Source organism: Ornithodoros turicata, chromosome 1 (assembly GCF_037126465.1).
Source record: "Ornithodoros turicata isolate Travis chromosome 1, ASM3712646v1, whole genome shotgun sequence".
Classification (NCBI taxonomy): Eukaryota; Metazoa; Arthropoda; class Arachnida; order Ixodida; family Argasidae; genus Ornithodoros; species Ornithodoros turicata.
Window position 1 is genome coordinate 44,070,191 of NC_088201.1, and position 24,076 is coordinate 44,094,266.

At 45.2% G+C, this 24,076-nt stretch overlaps 1 protein-coding gene and 1 long non-coding RNA gene across 4 annotated transcripts in view; both read right to left on the reverse strand.

The window, feature by feature from the left end:
- Nucleotides 1–24,076, reverse strand: part of LOC135378114 (zinc finger protein ush-like) — a 295,765-nt gene that overhangs the window by 241,756 nt on the left and 29,933 nt on the right. For 2 of the 3 annotated variants that reach the window (XM_064610995.1, XM_064610996.1), the window contains exon 1: nucleotides 7,471–7,711. The exons of the other annotated variant lie outside the window; for it this stretch is intronic. In XM_064610995.1, the coding sequence (XP_064467065.1) occupies nucleotides 7,471–7,542 (72 nt within the window). In that variant the 5' untranslated portion in view covers nucleotides 7,543–7,711. Of the gene's footprint in view, nucleotides 1–7,470; nucleotides 7,712–24,076 lie in introns of those variants that run through there. 3 annotated transcript variants of the gene reach the window in all.
- On the reverse strand, nucleotides 10,634–18,939 carry LOC135378117 (uncharacterized). Its single transcript, XR_010418282.1, has 3 exons — nucleotides 18,921–18,939; nucleotides 11,051–11,286; nucleotides 10,634–10,936 (listed from the first exon to the last, which is right to left on the reverse strand). It is a non-coding gene; the product is annotated as an uncharacterized LOC135378117 (long non-coding RNA).

The following is a 24,076-nucleotide window of genomic DNA, read 5'->3' on the forward strand; positions in this document are numbered from 1 at the left end:
AACGGCCCTTATCTTCCACGGATCGGTGACTCTATTATTGTAATCACCACGGTCGATGTACTACACGGATCAGCCCCTTTGGACACTGCTCAATAGATGCATAACGGGCAGAAAGCTATCGGCGACTCCTCCTGGAAATTGCACTGGCCAAGATTTCCGTGCCAGCACAGTTATCAAGATTAATTCTGATCAACCAAAGGGTCCAGGGCCATAAAGCGCTACTGCTCAACAGTAAAAACTGCGGGCTAAATGGAGGGCGGGAAAGGGGTTTGATAGAAACTGGTCTTTCGACGAGCGAAGAAATCAGGATAGGATATTTGCCCTGGCCTTACATGTTTATTCTGTGCCTCAACCATTAACGTTTCCTTTTCTAAGAAAGTGTTCTGTGTCCGCTAAAAAGTGGGAAGCGTAAAGTGTCTAGTTTTTACAACCTTGTCCGATCATCGTGTACAGAACGCCTATGTTAATTGTCGACAAGTCAAAGTTGACAAGCTCCATTCCCCGCAAAGAACCTCTCCGCTTACCCGTAGCTAACAAAGGAGAAAATACGTCTGTATTTTCTTTTTTTATCTATAAATCTCGCTAAAGAAACATGCGACAGCGGTAGTCGCAACAAGCCATTGCCAACCAAAAGCGAGCAGTTCTAGCCGGGTGCATAAGTGAATTGTCTTGTTGGACCGATAAAACATACAAAAACACAGACGCAACATGGGTTTAGAGCGTTGCTTAAGCTAGGGACACTAACTTAACTTCGTTTACTCCGCTTGTTAGTGACTTTATTATGCGTATCTAGTGGATCTAGATTAAACCATCCTGAAAACAAGGAAGTAGGTCACGGCCTGCACCGTCGAGCTACTCTTTGTTTACGCCGTAAAGTCACTGGTTTCGTTTTGTTTGCGCTTCTGCTTAACAACAGGTATATTTTCCTTCGAGAACTGTCTAGCAGCCACACGTATATTTGAATACCTGCGCACACACTCTGTATTCGAAGCAGACTTGTACGTATTTGGAGTATTGTATTTAAAATACCGTATTTTAAATACAATTAGCAGTATTTTGGTACTCTACTCAATACTTTTTGTTTTGTGTATTTGTACTCTATTTAAAATACATTTTATGGTATTTTATACTCAATACTCTAATTACATATTTTGGATCTCCCTCTCAAACTTGCTGTGTCTCGTCTTTCCATTATCTTGCTTGTTCAGTGGAAAATTCCCGCTTGTGGCCGCCTCATCCAACGTGCTATCTCATCCACCGTGCCACCTCATCCAATTTCGTGCCACCTCATCCACCGTGCCATGTCATCCATCGTGTCGTTTTGTCCATCGAGCGGCCTCATCCATTTTGAGCTGATCAGACGACATGCCAGGTCATCCACCGTGCCACCTCATCCACCGTGCAAGATCATCCACCGTGCCATGTCATCCAACGGGCTGGATCATCCACAGACCGTCCCACCTCAGCCATCATGCCATGTCATCCATCGAGCTTGGTCAACGTACGAACTTGCTTTTGTTTCTTGTCCTCGTGAGGTCAGTGACCGATAGCTCCCGACAGCGCCAAAATATTTCTCATAATCCTCTTTATTCTAGTATTTTTTGCTGTGAAAATAACGGCCAGTGCCTGAGCAGGATACTAAAGTGTGCATACGATCAGTGAACGGATACAGTATGCAACCGTTCTTTTTTTTTTTTTTTTCTTAATAAACATATCCCCCATCATCCTCAGCTATCCAAACACTGCTGACAATTCTACCTTTCACGCAATTTAAATTTAGCCAATTCAGCTACAATACAATTTTTGCTGTCTTCCGTTCAAATCTACCTGCCGCTGCAGAGCAGCATTTTTGTTCAATCTGCTGCCACATGTTAAAACATTTCTATCGCAAACATCACAATCCCAGTGTTGAGTTTGTTCCCCAGTTAAGAAAATGTGTCACATATTTTCACCCTGATAAAAAAGCTCCCGGACACAATTGTAAGAAGGGACTCGTTGGACGAATTCAGTGTACTGTTGAACAGCCACGGACGACACTAACTCAGAACAAATCTCGTCGTTCGTGTCACAGCTTTCTTGAGATCTAGAATGCGTTGTGAATAAGCGCTGTGGTTACGCCTGTAATGCTTTGTCCCACAGCATCCCACACGAAAACATCTGCCAATCAAGTCCCTTTCACAGACAAGACACTGATGTGGTCGAAATATATTGTCAATTGAAAAACATTTCACATCTCAACCTGTCGAACCGGGGAAAGTGGGGAGATGTGCGTGCATCATACTCGATATGTTCCCCGCCTTCGGAGCGCTCGCTTACTGGGTCAGTTGGGGAGCTAAAGTGGGTCGTGATAGTATCCTTATCCACCGTGCCATCTCATCCACCGAGCTGGGTCATCCATCGGGTTGGGACATCCACCGAGCTGGAACATCCATGCCGTGCCATCTCATCCACAGAGTTGTTTCATCCACCGTGCCATCTCATCCATCAGTGGATGAGTTGGCATGGTGGACGACCTGGCGCGGTGGATGAGGTGACACGGAATCGAAAATTCCTGAGTCCCTCGGACTTGACCTGGACATTGGCCCTTCTTGGAAGTCTGCATTTAGAGATCCTGCCCCGTGTGTCTTAATCCTCTGCCAGTGAGGGTTCTATTATGTGTACCCTGACGCGGTGACGCCGAATTCTGACCTCGCCGAGCGGGGACCTGCTAGGATTTTGCTTTGTTCTGGGTCACATATACTTATTGGAGTTGTGTGGTATCTCTTTGTCATCTTTTGGGGACTTGTGTTTAGATGACTCCTGCCACACAGCGGCGGCTTGCGCTAGTGCGCAGGGTTCCGGTGATTCATGTGACACAGCGACGATTTGCCGCATTGACCAGTGACCGGTGACTTTTTGCGTTCAAGGATAAATAGTATCTTAACTGTATTTCAAATACTTTTTGAAGTATTTTGTACTCTATCTTAATTACTTTAATTTTCATGTATTTATACTCTATCTTAATTACATTCTAACGTTAGTATTTATTATCTTATCTTAAATACATTTTTGAGTATCTTCTACATGTCTGATTCGAAGTACGTTGGAACTGACGTTCACGTGCCTTTGGTTCGATAAGTACCAGATCGACTCATCGCTGATGCCCAGGTTATGGACTTTTAGTACTACAGGAACCGAGAACAGCCCCCATCATCACGGACCCGTCCCATATTCGTGGAAGTAGCGGTAAGCCCTGGGCTGGGTGATATGTATGATCCATTCAAAGAAGCCTCAGTGCAGGGGACATAAAAGAGACAGACACACTGAAGGATACTTCTTCACGTTGTAAATATAGAGACCACCATCTATCACTAAATTGCCCCCAATTGCCTTTCCATCATCAAGCCCGCGCGTGTGATGGGTTTCCGTTTAATTACGTAATCTCAACCGCACTGAGCCGACATCTGCATCCAAATCCTTGACATGACTACAGGTATGACGCGAAGCATGACGTCCTTGTAGCTTAAATGAAGTTTCTCAAACCCATTTTATTCCTTCGTCACAATCCGTAGATTTTATACGGTGATGTTTCGTGTCGCCATAGCAGACAAAAGCATCCCGTTCTCGAGCCGGGTTTGTGCATCAGGATACTTCGTTCGTGAAGGGTATATACGAAGACAAACATTAGTAGAAATTCATGAACAAAATTTGCTTCTCAAAATCGGTCAAATTAACATCTGCACAATATTTGTCGCAGAACCTGCGGCCCGTTTAGCTATTCCACGAAAGCACGCCTCACACAGTTACTATAGATGATTAGGCCTGATGCGGGAGAGTAGAAAATATTTACGTAGCATTGACGTGGCCAGTAAAAATAAATAACGACACACCTACTCATGTTATCCCTTTTCCAGGACGCTCTTTCGCCCCCCCTCCCCTCCCCTCCGATGGTGTTTCGGAAATAATAACTGGTTGTATAACGTCATTCGCATTTTTCGGGTGGATTTCTCTTAACCGCATACAGATCCTCAAAAGGTATCGCGCGTTTTGATCAACGTTGGCCATGCAGATGACTGTCGGCTGGTAAAACAACGCGGCGAAAGACAATTGATTATCCAAGTAAAAGCGTTTTCCAGTATGTTACATGTGGGATCGTCAGAAGGCAATCTGATCGTCATATTCATTTGTAGCTTTGGTGCAGCGCTGCTGGGTTGGTTTTCGTCCGTTGTGGACTTTCTGCGTCGCTTTCTTTCTTTCTTTCACTTTTTATAAACATGACCGGAGAAAGCATGAAAGCCTGATATTATAATCCACAGCAGTCTCGCGATGTAAAGCCACGGATGATTAATTATCATACCACAATCCTTCTCTGGCATTATGCTGCAAGCACTTACTTTACAAAGCACACACAAACGTCTCAGCTTTTCGGCCTGGAAAAACATTATTTGTGTTTGCTTTAGAAGCTGTTAACATGGCGTATTCGCAGGTAAGCTGGTGAAGGATTTACGTCGACACACGCGTCTGCTATAGACCGTTTACATCAGAGTTATCTGGGCGCCGCCATCTTAGCGCACGTGACCTTGCCCGCCACTGCTTGCCTTCTCTTTCGGCTGCCTGTTGGCACGGCGCATATAGTACGGCCGGTGCAACCCAGAGACGCTTTCTCCGATTTTATATTTTTTGCAATGAATTCCGGATAGAAGGATGACACGAGGCTTTCGCCGAAGCTTCAACGGTCAGGTGAGTGGATTTGCTTGATTTAGAGTGATATTTTTGTCCTCGTGCGTCCCAGATGATCGGCCCCACTATGCTCGAGTTACTACATGTTTCGGCGTTTTTTTCCCTCTTCTTTTGTTGCGTATACGTTACGTTGTGGGTACGTTCATAATGTAATATCGTAAGATCGTGATTTCTTGCTCTTTATCGCAAGAGTTGCGGTACAACTGCCTGAGAAAGATATGCATGTAAGGGCTGTTATGTTGTCGTTATGAAGCAGCATATACTTTTATTGTTGATTTCAAATGTATACAACCACATGATCAACGAGCTAGAGGGAGACGGAAAGCCTGCGCTGAGCTACAGAGAATTTGCGAAGGGAACGAAGCTGTTTGACAGCGGCCATGTCAGTGTAGTACTGTGCCAGTGCAACGATGGTGTATGAATTTTAAAGGCCGACATCAGGTCGACACAAACTGTGAGAAGAAGGTGCAGTACAGAGACTAGCTTCGGGCCCACTTTGGCGGCAACATGCACATGTAAAGCGGGTTTGAGCAACAGGTGCAGTCATATTTGTACACCGCTCATCAAGGTTGTAGAGGCGACAAACAAGGGGCTCACGATCGAGTGCTTCGTGCACTGACAAGGCATGTACACAGAATCGTTCAACTGCAAGGAACGTGACCCCTGTAACTATGGGGAAAGGTTATTCTCACAAGCAGCAGCCAACGCCTACAGCGGAGTTTGGGGCTCACACAGAAATGCTGCGCCACTTTGAGGGCTTCATTACTTACCCTCGCTAACTCTCCCGGTTTGAAATCCTTCCTCTGAAGATTCGATACCTACTGTTGTCGAATCAGCTTGTTTTTCTCTCTTTGTGGAAACCCTGCATTGCAAAAGGCCTCGAACGCGGGCAGTCTTTGTATAGCGACGGCTCGTGAATTTGACAAACAGCTTTGTCCCACACGATCAGATCTCTGTCACAGTTTCTACACTCAATCACGGAACAAGTCTTCCCTCTGCTTTTCCAGATTTTGCACAGAACTGTAGCACAGCGGCAAAAAAAGGTGTGAAACACTCACATAGGCAAAGGTACACAGGCTCTCGCAGAAGGCAAGCAATGGCGTGGCTTCTGTGGCGCTATCTACTAGCGCCCGAAGCAACTGGCTACTGTAAACAGTCTATATAGTAACGAATAACAACTTCCTACAACTCGAGTTTGAAAACAGCCTCTCGACCTCACGATCTTGGTCCATCAACGGTAGCCGTTTGAGAGAAATAAACAAAAAAGTAATTTGAATTAAGCATGTCAGTGATACATAGGTCGTACGAAAGCAACTCGGATTGTTTCTGCATCCTGCTGTTGCTTCCAACGAATGTTGTCTCCTTTTCGGAACTACTCCGTCGTACCTGGTCATGGAAAAACTACGGCAATGGCTAGGATACATGAATGTTTGCACATATCATGCCGGTTGTGTGTGCTTGCCCCTGTGTGTGTTTGCATGGCATTCTTAATATGATGCCATGTTTTCGCAAGCGGTATAATAAATACGCTTACTGCACTCACGGCCTTCAACCGCTTCATTCGCTTTCTAGGAAAGTTGTCCATTGGGTGTGTATTGGAAACTTGAGCCAGTCACACACGTTCTTCTCCACGCATTTTATAAACGGCTAAAACCACTGACACCCCTGTTGCGCCCGCCTGCTTGTGCACACGCGCACAACCTTATGCGTGTGTCCGCTTGCTCCACCTCTAACTGACCGCACGTTATTACGATTTCATTAACAAACATGTCAAAATGAAAAAACAAGATCCGTCAGTCATTTGTGCACGTTTTTCCATTTCTGACATGTCACCTTGTTGTCTTACGCTTTTTCATGTTCCTACTCGCTTTATGCTTATTTTACACTTATTCCAGCATTGCTATTAATGTAACTATTCACTCTGTTTATTTTGTAGCTGTTTCACTGATGTCCACAAGTATACCTGTATTTGTATATAATGATCTTTACGTATTCCGCACCCGAGAATCTCTGTCAAACACATTATTTGTTACCACCGCCTAACCGTGCATGTTTGTATGTATAACTTTCTTTTTGGGATGAAACTCCCCATTCATCATCTCACAATAAAGTTGTTGTTTTGTTTGTTGTAAAGTTGTTTCTTTTTGGGAGGCCCTTTTCTACCTTCCCCGAGGAACGTGCCGCCAATCTAGGCAGGCAAACTGCTCGAATCCCCCCCCCCCCCATTGTACGAGGTGATACTGAAATAAAACGAATCAGAACAACAACACGAAATATGCATCAGGAGAGGCCATTTAGAAGCCAAAGCAATCATAACGGCCATCGTCCTTGACCCTGGTCTCTTGGCACTAAAACCGTGAATATGGAACAACATTTTTATTTCGCCTAATCCTGTTTCTTATGCTATTCGGTTTCTCAACGTTGGTTGACTATCAATATAGCAATGCAGTCAGTTGCGTTTGTTTTTTAAAATTATTTTTGCATGCATGCTTGATACGGAAACGTGTAGCACCCTGTAGGTGTTTACCAGCTAATAATGTATTAATAATTAGCATTTCACACGTGATCATCAACGACGAGCACATACCATTCCTATCGAAGGCACGCAACCCGTTGGAGAGCGTGAAAAGCAAGCTAGGAAGAAAAAAAAAGTCTTTCAATGATCGCTAACTCATAAATACCAGGTATTGAATATTTGTTTCTGTAAATATTTATAGTAATAAAAAGCCCTAAAGACTGGCAAGAACTTACATCGGCGTTACTTGCAGGTCTTTCCTCATGCTGCAAAGAGGCTCTACGCTGACACACCGTGCCTATTTTCATGATCAGCTCTGTCTAGCTCTAGACCACATCTACGATGATCCAAGTCTTCCACTCAAGCACACAATACTACGTTCGTGCACTTCCAATCTAACAGCGTTTCATTTTTTCCTACTCGTTGTACGTCAGGCACTTGTAAATGCATAACAGAGCTATTCTTGAGCATCTACAACCACATGCCAGAGCGAACAGACGCTCGGTTGTTGCATTAACCATGCGCATGAGAATGCTGTATGCGGGGAGCTCTGTTATCGGTCGCCTTTCTTGCAGCGCGTATTTGAAAACAAGACGCAAAGCGTAAGATAAGATATCGAGGGCCCTAGGCAGTGATAGCCCTAGAAGGCTACGATATGCAGCTCGTGGATACACGCATCTGTTTGGAATTGAGATATTGTGGTCGAGACTGGGCCGCTATTATGTATTGTAACCAGTCTCGGCGCTTGCGGCCAGAAGCGGGTGACAAGGAAGCAGTGGAAAAAAAGCACGCGGGGATCATGATTTTTTGTTCTGGACTGAACCCCTGACAACAACACCAACAACAACAACAAAAAAAAATACCGTGGCGTGCAAACGTATTTCCCCAAATTAAGGGATATGTACAGAACATGGATGAAACACGGACGGCGTTCAACTAGCACTCAGTATATTCAACAAAGATCAGAGCTAGCATGGAAAGTCCATTGGCAAGGCGACCTCTGGCAGGGACAGGTTCACCGTCCTGTAGTTGACCCTTGGGTGCGTTCCTAACGGAATGCTTGAGTAGATTGCAGTCACCTGGTAGGGTTTCACCACATGACGGATTAAGTAAAGCTCGCGGGAAGCTTTGGGAATGATCATTCGAGTGATGCTGCACTTAAAAATGGACACCTAAGTGATACGCTGTGCGGTTGCTCTCCAGGCAGCCCAACTGTTCGTCATCTACGAAGACGATGCCTAGGACGAAGCGTTTGCCATTCTGAGTGCCGGTACAAACGAAAAGAAACGTACTTACTTCTATCTTTCCATTATAAGATTACTTCCACGTGGCATTATGGGTTCCGACAGATAATTATGATCAGCGTGGTCGCAGATGTATCGCAGCCAATCGGTCCTCCTTCTTTTAGAGCAACAAAGCTTCAAGAACCATAGCTACGCCTGAAACTTAAATGGAGTTGCGGTCCGCACTGACTCAGTGCATACGCATTTAAAGACAGTCGGGGGAAAACGCAGGCATATCTGTGACAACGCACTGTGCGAGAAGATAGGACAACAAAAGCAACACGTTGTTTTGTCACCCTAATTACTGCTACTGGCGTTAACACAATCCGCATTACTAACCTTCTTGATGTGCACGTGGGTCTCCCTTTCAGTGGAAAAGGTTTTGTCACAAAAAATACATTCATACATCTTATCTGTATAGCTGCACGACACTAATGACAACAGACGAATCGGGCACTTGCTGGCATCGAGACTCCTACGAAACAGCCGAGAAAGTGCCGACGACACCGACAACGCCCATGGCTACCCATCGGTTAGAGGAGAGTCGGCTGCATAGCAGCCCAGGTCGACCCAATCTACAGGATTGTAACGTGAAGTTTTTGCTTTTTGGCTGTTCTAGCAGTACTATTTTTGAAGCGTGATGTGGGCAAGCATTGCGCTTGTCCCATCCTACAGTCTGAAATACAAAGTTAGTGTCTGTCCAAAAGGGACTACCTCCATAGGTAGCTCTCCCCTGCTTGATGACAATACACACGCTATTGGGGCTCCAGGACCACGTGCGGCGGTTGCAACAGTTCGGCGTGGGAGTACTCTCCGGTGTGAGCTACACCTCCGCCAAAGATCATCTCGCACTCCTGAGGGAGGAATGGTGGGAGGCGTTGAGGTATATGGCGGCGAGGGACAATATAGAGAAGGAAGCCTGGTGCTCCCAGAGACTCCTCTCTAAACATCTGGCTTCAGCGCAACCGCCCATGGAGGCCCTCATAAACAAGGGCAGACGAGTCACCAAGCAAGGTGAAATAGCCAATGTGGCACGGGAGTTCTACGCCAACATGTTTGAGAACGGGCTCACGGAAGGTGATTCCTTTTGTGGGGGTAAGCCAGGGAAAGGCATAGAACTTTGCTGCAAAGAGGTACAGCAGGCGGTTGGAAGCCTGAATAGTGGAAAGTCGCCGGGACCTGACGGGTTTCCAGCAGAATTCTACAAACGGTATTGGAACGTCCTCGTTCCTGGAAGGAACGGTCACTCTGCTGTGCAAGGATCAGCAGCTTAAGGAAGAGTTGGGCGCCTGGAGACCTATAACGTTGTTAAATTTAGATAATAAAATATTAGCCAGGCCACTCGTGGGCCGCATACAAGGAGGTATGGAAGAGTGGGTGTTGCAGTGGGGGAGTGCAGTAAAAGGTCGCAGAATCCAAAGGAAAACATGGGAGCTAAGAGATGTGATAGAATTGTCAAGCGAGAGGAGAATAAGAAGTATTCTGATGACCTTAGACCAAGAAAAGACATTTGATCGGCTTAAACACGCATATTTAAGAGAAACATTAGGAGGAACTGGGCGGAAAATCCAATAATAAACACAATAGGAGCCATGTATGAAAACGCCAAGGGTGGGCTACTCATCAATGTGCAATTAGGCAAGAGCTTTCAGGTCAAAAGAGGAATAAGGCAAGGTTTCTTTCTCCCCTACTGTATGTGTTAGACTTTGATAGGTTATTACGGGTAGCACCCCGATTCGTCCAAATGTTTATTTCGTCCAAGTATTCACAACGTCCAAGTACTCAGCACGTCCGAAACAAATTGGACATAGTGGGCATTGGACGAACTGAACCAAAGGGGGGGAAACTTGCCCAACCCGTCCAAATAACCGTACCGTCCAAACGCTTGTTTCGTCCGAAAAGGGAGGGGGATCTCCGAATGCGAGTGAACAATTGCTTCGTTTACGATTGAAGGTAGGATTTAAACATTCACACCGAAAGATGCCATGCCATACACCAAGTAAAACGAAAAACAAATGCTCAGCCTGCTCTGTTTATTTATTTTTCTTCCTTTCTTTTTCATTTCAACAACTGACTTATTAGTTGAAGGTAAGATTTAAAGATTCCCACTGAAAGATGTTATACACCGAGTAAAACGAGAAACAAATGCTCAGCCTGCTCTGTTTAGTTGTTCTTTTTTTCTTTTTTTCATTTGAACAACTGACTTATTAGTTAGCATGGCCCAGCAAGTGGGGCATGCGCTGCAGGTATGCCTTGATGACATGAGCAAACTGCTCTGTTACGTCTGTGAAGGGTGCTTCGTTTCCCAGCATCATTTCCCCTGAGCTGTATTTTCCGTACGCCCATGAGAAGGAAGAGCGAGCCTCTTGTATCGTCTCCTGCTTGGCGAAGCCCCGTTCAACAGCAGCCGAATGCGTACCTGCAAATGGCGGTAAGAGGCATGAATACAAAGAGAGCAAGCGAGGAAGTATATATGCTATATTCTATTAATTATCATGATGGTGTTCCCTGATTATGCGAATTTGTTGCTTACCTGGTTGTGCTTACATTGTGTACGGTTGACTCAAATTCGACGAGGAACTTCGAAAACGTCATGTGGGGTTGGCTCTTGAATTTCATGCGCAGCGAATTATGCCGCCCTTCGGCGTGATTGTTTGCGCGGAGATCGTCCTCATCCGCAAACTAATTCCAGAGATGAACGTTGGTAAGCCACTGCCACTCGAAGTAGTCTACGTGAAGGCAAAGGGCCGCAAGTTTCCTTAGAGATCCCTAGATGTTTCCAAGAAAGATCACTGACATTGGGAAACGCGGTACGTAGCGAGAACACAGTTATAGAAAACAACACATCGTTAACTGGACGGTCACTGTAGGTCAGCGGTCCTGTGAACGGGTTTGTGTTTTCTGTGATTCCCCGTTTGATCGATAATCCATTTGCTTTCATGAATACAGTCACCTGCCATTCACCCAGTGTCAAAATGGCCTGTACTTTCATGACTGCAGCCAGGCAGTCGCCTGCCGAAAGGAGCAGAGCCGTAGGCAGTCGTCTGCCGAAAGGAGCAGAGCCTTTGGGAATTCGGAATTCCCCCATTTGGACGAAACGGGCTATTGGACGGTACGGGTATTGGACGCGCTGGGCAAGTTTCTCCTCGCCTGTTCATTTCGTCCAAGTGTTCAGTACGTCCGATTTTTTTCGGACGAATTAAATATTTGGACGTTGTGAACACTTGGACGAAATAAACGTTTGGACGAAATGGGGCGTAACCGTTATTACGAGAGCTGAACCAACGTGAGGCACTGAAAGGGGTTGGATTACCTGGGGCTGTATACAAAGCAAAACGATAGTGGCCTACGCAGATGACCTCACTATGGTAGTTCAAGGCGAAAGGGAAGTTGAGAAAGCTCTAGAAGTAATGGAAGGATATAAGACAATGAGTGGGGCGAAAATAAATAGCGACAAATCAAATTGGTGTAATTAGGTGGAGAGAAACCGAGGAAAAATCTGGGTGTGTGCATTGTGGAAGGGACCAAAATTCTCGGAGTCAGGTTTAATAAGGGCGGGGTTTCAGACAACAATTGGATGCAGTTAGAGAAATACTTGGAAAAATTAAAGGAAGAGTATGTTGAACCGTGAACAGTGCCACGGACAGCTCGAGCGCAGATTGTCAAGACAATTATGATACCGAAACGTGCGTACCTTTTTTCTGTCGCCTACCCTTCTCTTGAAATATGCCGGGGAATTGAAAAACTTTGCTTTCAGTTTATTTGGGACGGGAAAACGCAATGGGTAGCACTAGAGAAACTGAAGCTTCCTATTAAAATTGGGGGCCTACCAATTCCTGATCTGAAACAATTATCACAAGCATGTGCTTTACATGGCATATATAGGATGTTAGATGGGAAGCACATCGGGCACCAGGTAGCAAGATTTTGGCTGGAAATAAGCATAAGAAATTTTAGCCAACAGGGGATAGATCACAGTTGGCCAATGTCAGAAAGGCAACCAGCAATTTATGAAGCAGGGAAGCACACATTGCCACAATTGAAAAAGGTTAGACAACAGCAAAGACTACAGCGGAAATTCAGTCGCAGAATTATACAGAGATCTGAGGAGGAAAGAAATAGAAAAATATCCATCTAAGATAACAGCGAAAGGTTGGAAAAGAATACATAGTTTCTGGTTAGAAGGCAAAAGAAAATCATTCCTATGGAAAGTGCCACATGATGTCATACCAGTGAGGGACAAATTTTATCTGTGGGGGAAAAACAGCAGAAGGGACTGCGAGCTTTGCGGTCAAATAGAAACGATGAGGCACGCCATCTTTGCGTGTAAGGTACCGACATATCTTTGGTCCTGTTTTAAGAAATATTTTGGATTAAGTAACTTAACGTTTGAAGAAGCAGTGGGAATACATGTTAGGAAAGTAATCAAAAGACAACAGAGATTTTACATGTTAGTAGCTGCCAAAATCACATATCAAGTTTCGGTTAACAGGTCGTAGGGTGGTGCATCGTGGTGACTGCTGGGGAGAACGAATAAGAAATATAATCAGCTACTATGTACGAAGCGGCTAAGGTTAGGAGTAAAAAACTTTGCAGAACAGTGGCAGTGTAAAAGATTCAGGGTAGTGGAGGGTGTTATTAAATTTAAATTACCAGATTAGTTAAATGAATTTAGAATATGCTGAAGGAGCAACACAGGCAGGGGGTTTATTGGAAACTTGGGGTGAGTTAATTGTAAAGCACAGGAGTGTTGCCGCTCTTCTGAAGCACACAATGCAGCGTTACACTCAAGTGCAAAAGCAATAGAGAAGGGTTTTAGAACTGGCCTCAGTTGTTGACTTTGTTGGGGAGAATAAAGTGAATCCGTAAGTTAAGGACATAGGGAATAGTAGGCTAAAACGTTAAGGAAGATAGGCTCACAGTCACAAATTCTGTGACTCGTACGAGAAAAAAAGCGGGATAGTTGGTAAGCGTTCATGATTTGCCAATATGCAGCATATAAGACACGGACGAAGTCCGTGGTCCGTCACGGACCAACTTTGTCCGTGTCTTTTATGCTATTATGCTCTTATGAATCTAGATACTGGTTGTAAATCGATGAAAGGGGCGTATCTACTCCCGGTCAACCTGAGTACATCTAGGAGCGCACCCGTTGCTGGATACTTCCTTAACCAAGGTGAGAGGGGTGTTTCTACTTAACAACAGATTCTCGAACACTGGGAATAAATTAGGGAAAAAGCGCCAGTGCGCTTTCAGAGTCAGTAGCATAACGTCCGAAAGGGAATGGATCGTGGATTTCTGTTGTCGGAGGTGATGTGGCGGGAGTGATCGTCTATTGAGGATTTCGTATGCTCTTATGGGTGGAGAGGGGGGATTTATTGGCAGAAAAAAGGAAAAGAATGATAAAAGGGAAAGGTCAGCCATGCCGCACGCCGGCTTGCTATTCCCTAAACAAAAAAAAAGAAAAATAAATTCATAAAAATAAACAAAACTAAAAATAAACAAACAAATAAGATACGTAAATAAAAAGAAGCCCTCTTATGGGATTACTGATTAACAAGGTAGCTGCCTCCTTCCCCTGAAAGTGCATTACCACCCTTTGTTGTGTGGTAATGCACACAACAAACCAACCAATATATTTACCAAACTTCTCAGTGTCTCAACTATCGCCTCCGCCAACACGTACCCAGAATCGATACCCTCTTGGACCGCATGCCACTGACTGTAAAATTGTACTTGCTCCTTGCCCTAACTGTCTCCCAATGTTCGAAAATCCGGCTGCTAGGTGAAAACACCCTTCTCGCCTCGGGCGAGAAACTGCATCAGCTATACTGTCATTAAGCTCTCATCCGACAACGTCAGCCAGGGATCCGTGAACCTGTTCTCGCCAGATAGGTCCCTTTGTTTCAAGGGACGTTCCAGGAACATCTTTGTTGCATAAACCAGTTGCTAGTTGAACGCCGTCCCTGTCCGTCCCGTGTTTCCCCACGTTCCCATCATGCTCAGTGTTAACCAACACGCTCTTACACCTTCTCGTACTCGTGTGCAATATGTTGCCCACGTCAAGTACACACCAGGTCGCTTCCGTACTATGCTGGTGGCGGTAATGATGGTGATGGTGATGATGATATTAGTGGAAAGCTGTGGACCAAACTTACTACTGCTTCCCTACTGTTATACAACTTTATGACTGTCTGGAAAACACTACGCGGCATTTGACGCGAGTCCCACAAAGCCATACCGAAGACGTCGGATGACGCTGCACGGACCGATTTACTATGAAGTGATGTCGAACTAGCTCGATATGTGGTCTTACTTTCTGGTTGTCGTTTCCCCCTTTCAGCTGTGGCTTTATTATCTATTTAGAGTCCCGGACTACATAGCTCTCCGCATTTGTGAACCACCATCCCCTGTTTCATTTTTGTTGTTTTTTTGTTTATGAAGAAGAAATAATAATAATCGTACGTGACCGTTTGTATCACAATGAAACAACCACACCAATTTACTGTCGAATTATGCCGCGGGAGCGGAGCAAAATAATAGGTACCAGGGTCATAAAACGGGCACAGCTTCAGGGTGGGCTGGGGGACGACTGCCATTTATGCCCTGTACGAGTTACACACCTTTCGTTAGAACACCGAATGTGTAGAGCTTAATTGTTTCGCTTCACCTCTCTTTTATAACAGCTGGAAGGGACGAGGAATGGCAACTGGTATGTGGGGCAACTACTTAATGCGTATCTATGGAACAGGGACGGTTTGTTGTTGGAACGGGACATTTGTTGTTGTTACCGCACTCAGTAATCACAGTAAGTTACTGTACTTAGTGCAATTAGTGATAAGTACTTTGTTTAGAACATGCTACACTTTAGCTTCATTTTTATTTCGGCCAAAAACGGTCGATATTGTATTATTGTGCAAGATAACTTCGCTAACTGCGAACCCCCTATTACTGCTAAGCTTTGGCAAACGTCAGAAATGCCTACACATAAGTCATGTTAAGAACTCGGGAGCCGCTACTGCGAAAAGAGACTGTTCTTCTTCAGGGCGGCATGGGCCTCGAAGGACTGTCTCCGTTCGCAACTCTTAACGTTACTGTCACCGGATCGCTGGATCTTTCCTTCTGTCAACAGTTCCCAATCTAGGTACACATGCGTTTCGGAGACAGTCCCTAAATCCTGTGCCGTGTGGATGCACCGACAAGTATCCCAGCAGCGCCTAACAGGGTATCCAGCTTCCTGTTAATTGGACCTTTGTGTTCCACAGCATGTACCCAGACACCAGGTTCCAAGAACGCAGCTTCCAACTTACCTGCAAAAGACGAAAATAGAATGCCAATAAATATTGGTGACACAATGCTCGGATATTGATGAACTCGTAATAAATAGCAACCTATACAAGTTGTTCGACTGATACATTTGTTGGCAAATTCGACCCGAATATTTATTGCCCTTATATTGCTGGAACAAAAGGACCTGGGTGAAGTCAGCATCGCATCAGGGTTTTGACGGGACACTAGCAGCTCGAACGAGAGAGGGAAAGGTATTATTGACTTGGCATCAACTACTTAATCACCGAGAACGTACACTTTCTGAGCGACAGGCAACATTTCATTCAAATACCTGAATATACACCGGTGCACGGAATTACGACGACGCTGCATGATTCACGAAGATGTATTCCAACAGTCTGAGGGAAAAAAAAACTTCCGCTGGCCATCGCGGCCAACGAAGTTATAATTACAGCTTATAAATCAAGCCGTAATTCGAAAAACAAAAATACTTTCGATGAAAACGAAGACCAGCAATTTACCGAGCAAGTGGAGAAGTTAACTGGTCCTAAAGCTGATGTTTTGTCCCGAGAGGGGATTCATAATTTATTGCGCGTATATTTCGACAGTATGATGATGGCTACGGTCCCCTGACATGCCAGAAACCAGCAATTTATCACCGTGACACCACGGCGATGGCTAATGTAACGGCTACTGAACATCTTCTGGTTTCCACATCGCAGAGCATGCATGATACAGAAGCCTGTGAGAAGCACGTAACGCTGCAGCAGAGGAAAGACGGTGACGCGCTGGTCAAAAGCGTGTCTAGATGCCATGCTCCCCAGGAGAGGGAACGTGAACACCGTGGCTAAATGTTACCATTGTAGCTCGTCATAATTCATCGTTTTTACGCAAGAAGGGATTTCGTAAATATATTCATATAGGCGCTTGATACGGAGTGAAACAAGCAGCAAGCACGACAAAAACGGGAGAACACGACAAGGACAACTACCTTCCTTGTCGTCTTTCTCCGGTCTTCTCCCGTCTTTGTCCAGCTTGCTGCTTGTTTCACTCGGTAAGAATCGTCACCAACTACCCCGCCTGGGTATCTTAGCCCAATACATAGGCGCCCTTGCAGTGTAGGGGCTTCAGCGACGAAACGCCCCATATCTAGGTCAGCATGCGGTTGGTGTTGCCGTACCGGCCTCATCAGAAACAAACAGACAAACAAGGAAAAGTAATATTTCCTCAGTAAAATTAATCTTTCGCCGCACACCCCAAAGAAGCGCAGTGAACCGGTCAACGTGTACCTCACGCACGGATCCTTGCGAGTAACACATCTGTTGCCTCCCACAGAGTCTTCTACTAACGCGTTCCATCAGCCTCAACCAGTTACAAGCTCCGAAGCAGCGGCACTCGATGGAAGTGCTATGATTTATCGCAAGTAAATCAAGCTGCAACAGAATCGGCATGCGCTCAAATTGCAGCCGCATACTCGAGCCACGTACGGCGTAATTGCAAGCACTCTCGCCGCAGAAAAAAAGGAAAGCTGCTTCACAGTTAGGTGTTGCGTACGCGCGTCTTTTGCTTCTCCTTTTTACGCGAGGCCCGCATTCACGTTTGATTTTCATTCGCCGTTTGGGCTACACAGAGGGAAAAAAAAAAAGCAAAAGATTGCGAGAGGGTGCAGAAACATGTGCGCCTCTGGCGAAACCTCCCTTTCATCCTCGGTCAGTAAATGTGTCTTATGATGACCATTTTATACGAGCTTTGAAAAATGTTCAGTCTCCAGACTGCGCAGAATGTATTACGAAGATGATTCTTTAATCCGTACGTAGAGCATCGCTTCTTGCGATGAAACGGTCCAATCATCATCATCACGATGAAGTTGTTGCTTAATCATCTTATCATTGTCATTCAATGCACCAAGCTGAAAGCGCTGCTCACATTTAACACATGTATTGGCTTGAAGCTAACATATCGTGGGCTAAATGTTACGAATGCATTGCAGAAAGCTGTTGTGTCCTATATTAGGTGCTTACTTAGAAGATTTTGCAAAATAATTTTTTGTTTCTATTTGTAAGGTACATTGTCGACCACGGTGGGTGGTGTACACCGCAAGAAAATGTTCTGAACTTTCGCTAATAGCATAACATCTCGATACAGAGACGTATAGGTCACATTCACATGACTGTCCTTGATTTCATCTTCAATGCATTGCTGGTAATCTGTGCTTTTGGTTACCAAGCGATCTGCCTGCCCGTAGGTGGGGCTTCGGCATCTGAGGTAGATGTACTAGACTGCGGCAACACAGCCAGTGCCGATATAAGAACCCACCTTACTTCCTTCTCTCCGTGCGGGACGGCTAGTCTCCACCACCGCAGCTGGTTGCAGTAAGCACACTTTTGAACTATCTCGTTTCAGCAATTGCACTTAAACGAGTCAGTTGCAGACGTCTTCCTAACCAGTTGCACTGAGGTGTTTTTTTACCCCACTTGGGGGCTCATGCTCTATCGCATGGGCATCTAGAAGGTCTGAAAGTCTGCTTTATTCTCAGAAAAAAAGACGGTACGAGTGACTATCTCGTTCACAATCGACGTGAACTTCAGGTTCAGGGCCGTTTTGTTCCTCCATGGTCAACTGCGCCGCTTCCACACCGGCTTCGGCTCGACGTGTCCCATACAGTGCCCGCCTTCTGAATAAACTGGGAGAGGTATACCATCCCCCGACTGCACGGGGTGCGCGGTAGAGCTACAGCGTATCCTGCTACACCCCCTCCCCCCACGTTAAGAGCACAGTCGTCACAACTTTTCACACGTGCAAAATTGTACTATTACTAGGGAGTTTTAGGAAATCGTAAGCACCCTCCGATTCCAACTCCGTATCGCTGTCAGTCAGTCATGTATCAGCAACGTGATGTCAGCCACTCCAAAGGACTCAGGCGATTGGCTTATCATGTTTTCGGAAAAGTTATCGTGAAACTTGTACGTTTTCCTAAAACTCCCTATTGTCATAGGGGACGCTCGTATCACGGAAGTCGACGAAATGCGCATTTTGGAGCACCACATGATATGGAGCTCTCTGTCTCTATCGATCACCACACAAGGGAATACAAGAAAGAAGAAACGACCCACATGAACGGTGTGGATTTTCCTTGATAGGTTCAGGTTTTCCTATCGCGGCAGTGTGTTAACATTTTTCCTCGTCAGTTCATCACCACGCACTCACGGTACGATATCATATGGTTGATGCACGTCGTGCTTCATAGAGTGTGCAGTGCGCCAATGGTAGCGCCACAGCAAGAACTTGTCTCGTAATATAATCGCAGTAGGTGTAGCCCTCAGTGCTGTGTGAACAGGCCACAAGCTTTACAGATAGGAGGTAAGCTGGGACATCACAGCAGATTGCACGCCTCGTTTCCAAATACGGTGATAAAGCGAAACACGATAAGCGCGGCGCACACTCGATAGCACATCTACGCCAGACGATAAATCGCGGGTTATATACGCCCCTGGATAGCCAAGCAACTGATAAGCGTTGTCGAGTGCGAGATAGCATTTTCTTCGACCAAGGGTGGAGACCGAGAAGTTCACATGTTGGCAATACGAAATGGTGGAACGGCCATCCCCTTGGGTGACGAGCACATTTTACGAGTTCGAGGAGGAGATTCAAAATAAGGTCGTGCTTTTTAGTTCCAAAGTGAAGTCGGGAGCATTTCTATATTGTCACTCATTTATACAGTTATTCACTGATTCGAACTCGGCAGAGGACGGGGGGGGGGGGGGGGGGTATGTTTATTGAAAAAAAAAAGAAAAGGGAGGAACGGTTAGTCAGGCGTAAGGACGGCAATTTGGTGCCATTCCGTAGAGACGTGGTCTTCCGTGGTGGACGTTAAAAAGTCTGTGCAGTGCGCTGAAATTTCAGCGCACGTTAGACACCACGAGTGGGCAATATGGAATACGCGAGCCGACCCTCGTGAATAGTGCTGTCTCGCTACGTGAACCCATCAATTATTGTTATTAGTATATACTGTTGAATTTTTTTTCTCTTTATCGTTAGTTTCCAAATCCAGTTCGTATAGAGTTCTTTTTTTTTTTTTTTTTCACTCGTAATATATGTGCCCTTTGTTTTGGCAGTCAAGTCTATTGCTCTCGTATATTGTGGTTGTTCGCTCACAGTTCTGCCCGGGGCCTATAGCCACCAGCCATGTTGGCTTCGGCGAGCTATGTCTGTTTCTTGTGGTCATCTTCTGAATAGAATTTGAATTTGAGTGTATTGAGTGTATATTGAGTGTATTGTATTACTACAGCGTGTGCATATTACAATTGGGTACACATTCAGGAGTTATCGAGGGTATGGAAAGTGAAGTATTTACATCGTGATGCACACACATTACGCGCATAAAATAAAATAGCAGTTTGTTCCCTTTACAAATTGAATTCTGTAATTTGTAGCCCGGTAAAAGTAGGCTCGATATAGCTGCTATGCAGTTCAAACAACGCAAGGTCCCCCGACCCACTGGACAAATAGTACGTAATCGATATCTTCAAAAAGTCCTATCCTATAAGGACAATAAATCTACTCCAATTACCTTACCTAAGGGCAGTAGTCAACAACACTGGCTGAATTAAAAACCCCGACTGCAATTAGTCTGATGGCTGTAATTGCGCTTGACAGGTCGTTGACAAAGTGTGAAAACAAGAGAGCGATGATACGTGATGAAACTCTTGATGGTGCAATGAAGGATCTATATAAAGTCTTAGTTTCGTCAGCTGCTACGTAAATGACTCTTTTTTTTTTTTGCTTGATTAAAAAGCTTCCTACTACTCTAATTCAATGCATATGTAAAAGCACACTTGAGGCACCGCTTTGATGAGCATTAAATTAAAATTCAGTTTAAATAAAGCATTAAATAAAAATGATGTTTTCTTTTCGAATATTCACACATAGGTGATGTTGTGTTGCATAAGGTGCAGACACAAGTTGTGCAGCATGAATTCTAACAAGTGAATTGAACATTTACGCCAAGTATTTTGTTCAGCATGCCGTACCACAAACAGATGCCGATCAAACAGCGTAATGGCTCATTATCAGGCCGTGCTGTTTGTTACATCAGATGCAAGGTTCTGAATTTCACTGCACTTTTTGCGAAATTTGCATAATGTCATCTCAAACGATCTCTGATTCGTCGTGCCTATTAAGCTGAGACACAATTATATGAAACAAGTGAAACAGGTCTGCTCGCACACAAGCCCCCGCTTATGAAGCCATTGATTAAATATGATATGAAGCCATTGATGAGTGATCCAAACGCACCTCATGCCAATGCTAAGGGCGCTCATGTCAAAGTATGAATGGATTAATAATGACATATTCCATTCTTATTCGCCTAGTGAGCATTTAGCGCTATACTGTACAATTTTAAACATCTTTCTAAGTGCAATTATGGAGTTTAACTATAGGGCGGTATTTCCTTCTATATACCACTATTACACCCTCCGTGCATATCGGGCGTTAAATGGATGTAACAGTAACATAATTCTTTCTGTACAGCAATCTGCTTGGACGTTGGTTATACAACGGGTGTCAGACAGTAACGCACTCTTTGCATGCTTTTGTGAAAGATATGCATGTAACCATTTACAGCATGTGCAGCACAAAGTGGGCATCGACAGGCCTCTCCACCCTGCTTTGATTACCGGACTCCTCATCATTTCTATCATCATCTCTCATTACGTACAAGTGGCACTGGGGCAGCGCCCAGCCCGCTGGCCGGCATCAGCCCCACCTCATCATCGTATCTTTATATGTGTGTGTGTGTGGGGAGGGGGGGGGGGCTGTCAGACGTCTAGTATATATGGTATAAACTGATTTACCTGTCCATAGGTGTGTAAAGTATTTACATGTTCATTACAAATTGTCTATAAGGTGGTTATTTTTTTTATTCCGTGCTAGCGCCGCGAAGCAACTGTGGCTATGAGCGGCGTACAGATGGGGACAGATGGAGAAAGGACAGCAGGAAAGAGTGGGGGACAGTATGCGTCCTGGGCCGACTACATGGGTAACTGTGCCGACATTCGTCTGGAAAGTATTCGGAAAACCCAGGGAAAACCTCAGACAGCACAGCCGGTGGTAGGATTCGAACCCACCACCTGCCAGTCTTCAGCACGACCTTGGCTATCACCAACGAGCGGGACGCCTTAACCCGCTCGGCCATGCCGCTGGTCTATAGGATGGCTAATGATGGCTAGGATGGCGTTGAACACTATGTTTAATATAGACACAATGTGCCTCAAAATCACTCGTCGAATATGGCGGCGTGATTATTGAAGGACAAGAGTACTTTTCAGCTACAGTGTAATGCTTCGCAATGTTTCTGTTCTGCCAACGTGTGGCTGGCTATACTGCAAATGTAACTGAGTTAGAGTTACAATTACATAATATCGAAAGCTATTCTAGAAGTAGTTAATTCCGAAAACGTAATTAGACTTTAATATCTAACAGTGTTTATCTAAGCTAATGTAAAACAAGCCGCGTTAAGTGCACGTTGTAAATCTTAACTGGTTGACCCATCACCTGTTGGCACTCCTACCATGCCAGCACTCATCCGCATCTGTTGCAGCCCAAGCACCGCTACTTTGTCGCTCCATGGTTCACAATATCGGTCGAAAGCCTGTCGCAAACAGGCTTTAGACGCGTCGCTACACGTGCAAAGACACGATGCATGCACCACATTTTAACTTTAAGTGACAATCGTTGAGCTACTCCTATTCTGCTGCAAAAAGATATGCAGGCTCCGAGCCGAGGAAACAGATACCCCGTCGTTTGATCGATATCACTGCTGCCGCGACAATTTTTGGACACATTAAGTTACATCTGCGCTCTTCTGAAACACGTTATATAAGCTCATTGCTGAGATAATAAAGTGGGGTAGAATTGCCTGCAGCACACTAGTCTGGAATACAGTAACCGGCTTCGTTCCCACTCCTCCGCGCAGTAGTAAGCTTTACCATTGGAATTACTGAGTACTTGAAGTACTGTGTGACACTGTAGTACTGTGGAGTACTGTAGTACTTGGAGTACTGTGTGACTTAGGGATCGTGTAACATCTGGAAGTTTAAACGTTTTTCAGATACGCTGCAAGCCATGCGAAGTATTAAAGGAAAATGAGCAACCCAGGACCCCATAGACGTGAGCCACGTGTACAACGTTATACTCTAGCGCGCGAGTCCTGCGTTTGAGCACACTTCCAGTTTCACAATATATCACCCACACAACCCCAGGCAACACAATGTGGAGATAATTCAGGTGCGTGCGTGCGTGTGGTTGGTGGACATCAGCGGAAAGCTTCATTGCACAGAGCTGCACAAGAAAAGAAAAATCTTAAGTAGCCCGACCGTCCCCTATAACCCGACCCGAAGCAATAGTTCGATTAAAGAAACACAGTTGACAAAAATGCATAATCAGTGAGATTCGAACGCACAACCTCCGATTTCCGGTCAGTGATGCTACTAGTTCTAACACCGCTGATTACTCTCCCGTCAACACGCCAAGCCACGCAGAGAGACACACGCACCCACACTTAAAACACGTTGTTGGCCTCAGTTAGCGCTACGTTGTGAAGCAACAGGCCTGTTCGACTGCCTTTCGACTGTTCCCGTTTTTAACACCAATGCAAAGACTCGCCAATCGTTTTTCGCCACACACTAATCAATTTCCTGGCCACTTCTTTGCCCAACGACCCGCACTTCTCGCGGGCCATTCTGATTGCACCGCAGCTACATACCTCTATAGAGTCCTGCCTGTAGCATCCCCCCAAAGTTATGCATAGCCATAATGCGTCGCTAGACAAGTATACGGTATACACAACAGGAGTCGGTTTGTGATTCCGCCCTCCTGAGGATTATGAAACCGTGCCCTGACACCTTCGCACGCAGATTTCTTCCCTTTCCGAAAAAGCGATGTATCGAAGCAACTTGCATCGTAACACAAAATTATGCCAGGTTCGAAACCTCGGGATCAGTGCAGGACATATTCGCCACTTTGCCGCCGTATAGCCTGCCGCGACTATTAGCTCCATAGTTTTGCGAGCGTATACAAGAAAATGTTTTATTGTGGGCTACTGGTGACCGCAAACGACTTATAACGGTGCCCAAGTGCATATTATTTAAGCGTGCAGGTATGGTCGCGAGCATTCTAACCTAACCGGTGTATGGTGAACCGAAGGTGACCAGATGGTACAGCCACCGAACTTTGTACTGAACGGATCATAGATATGTGTCATGTGTCT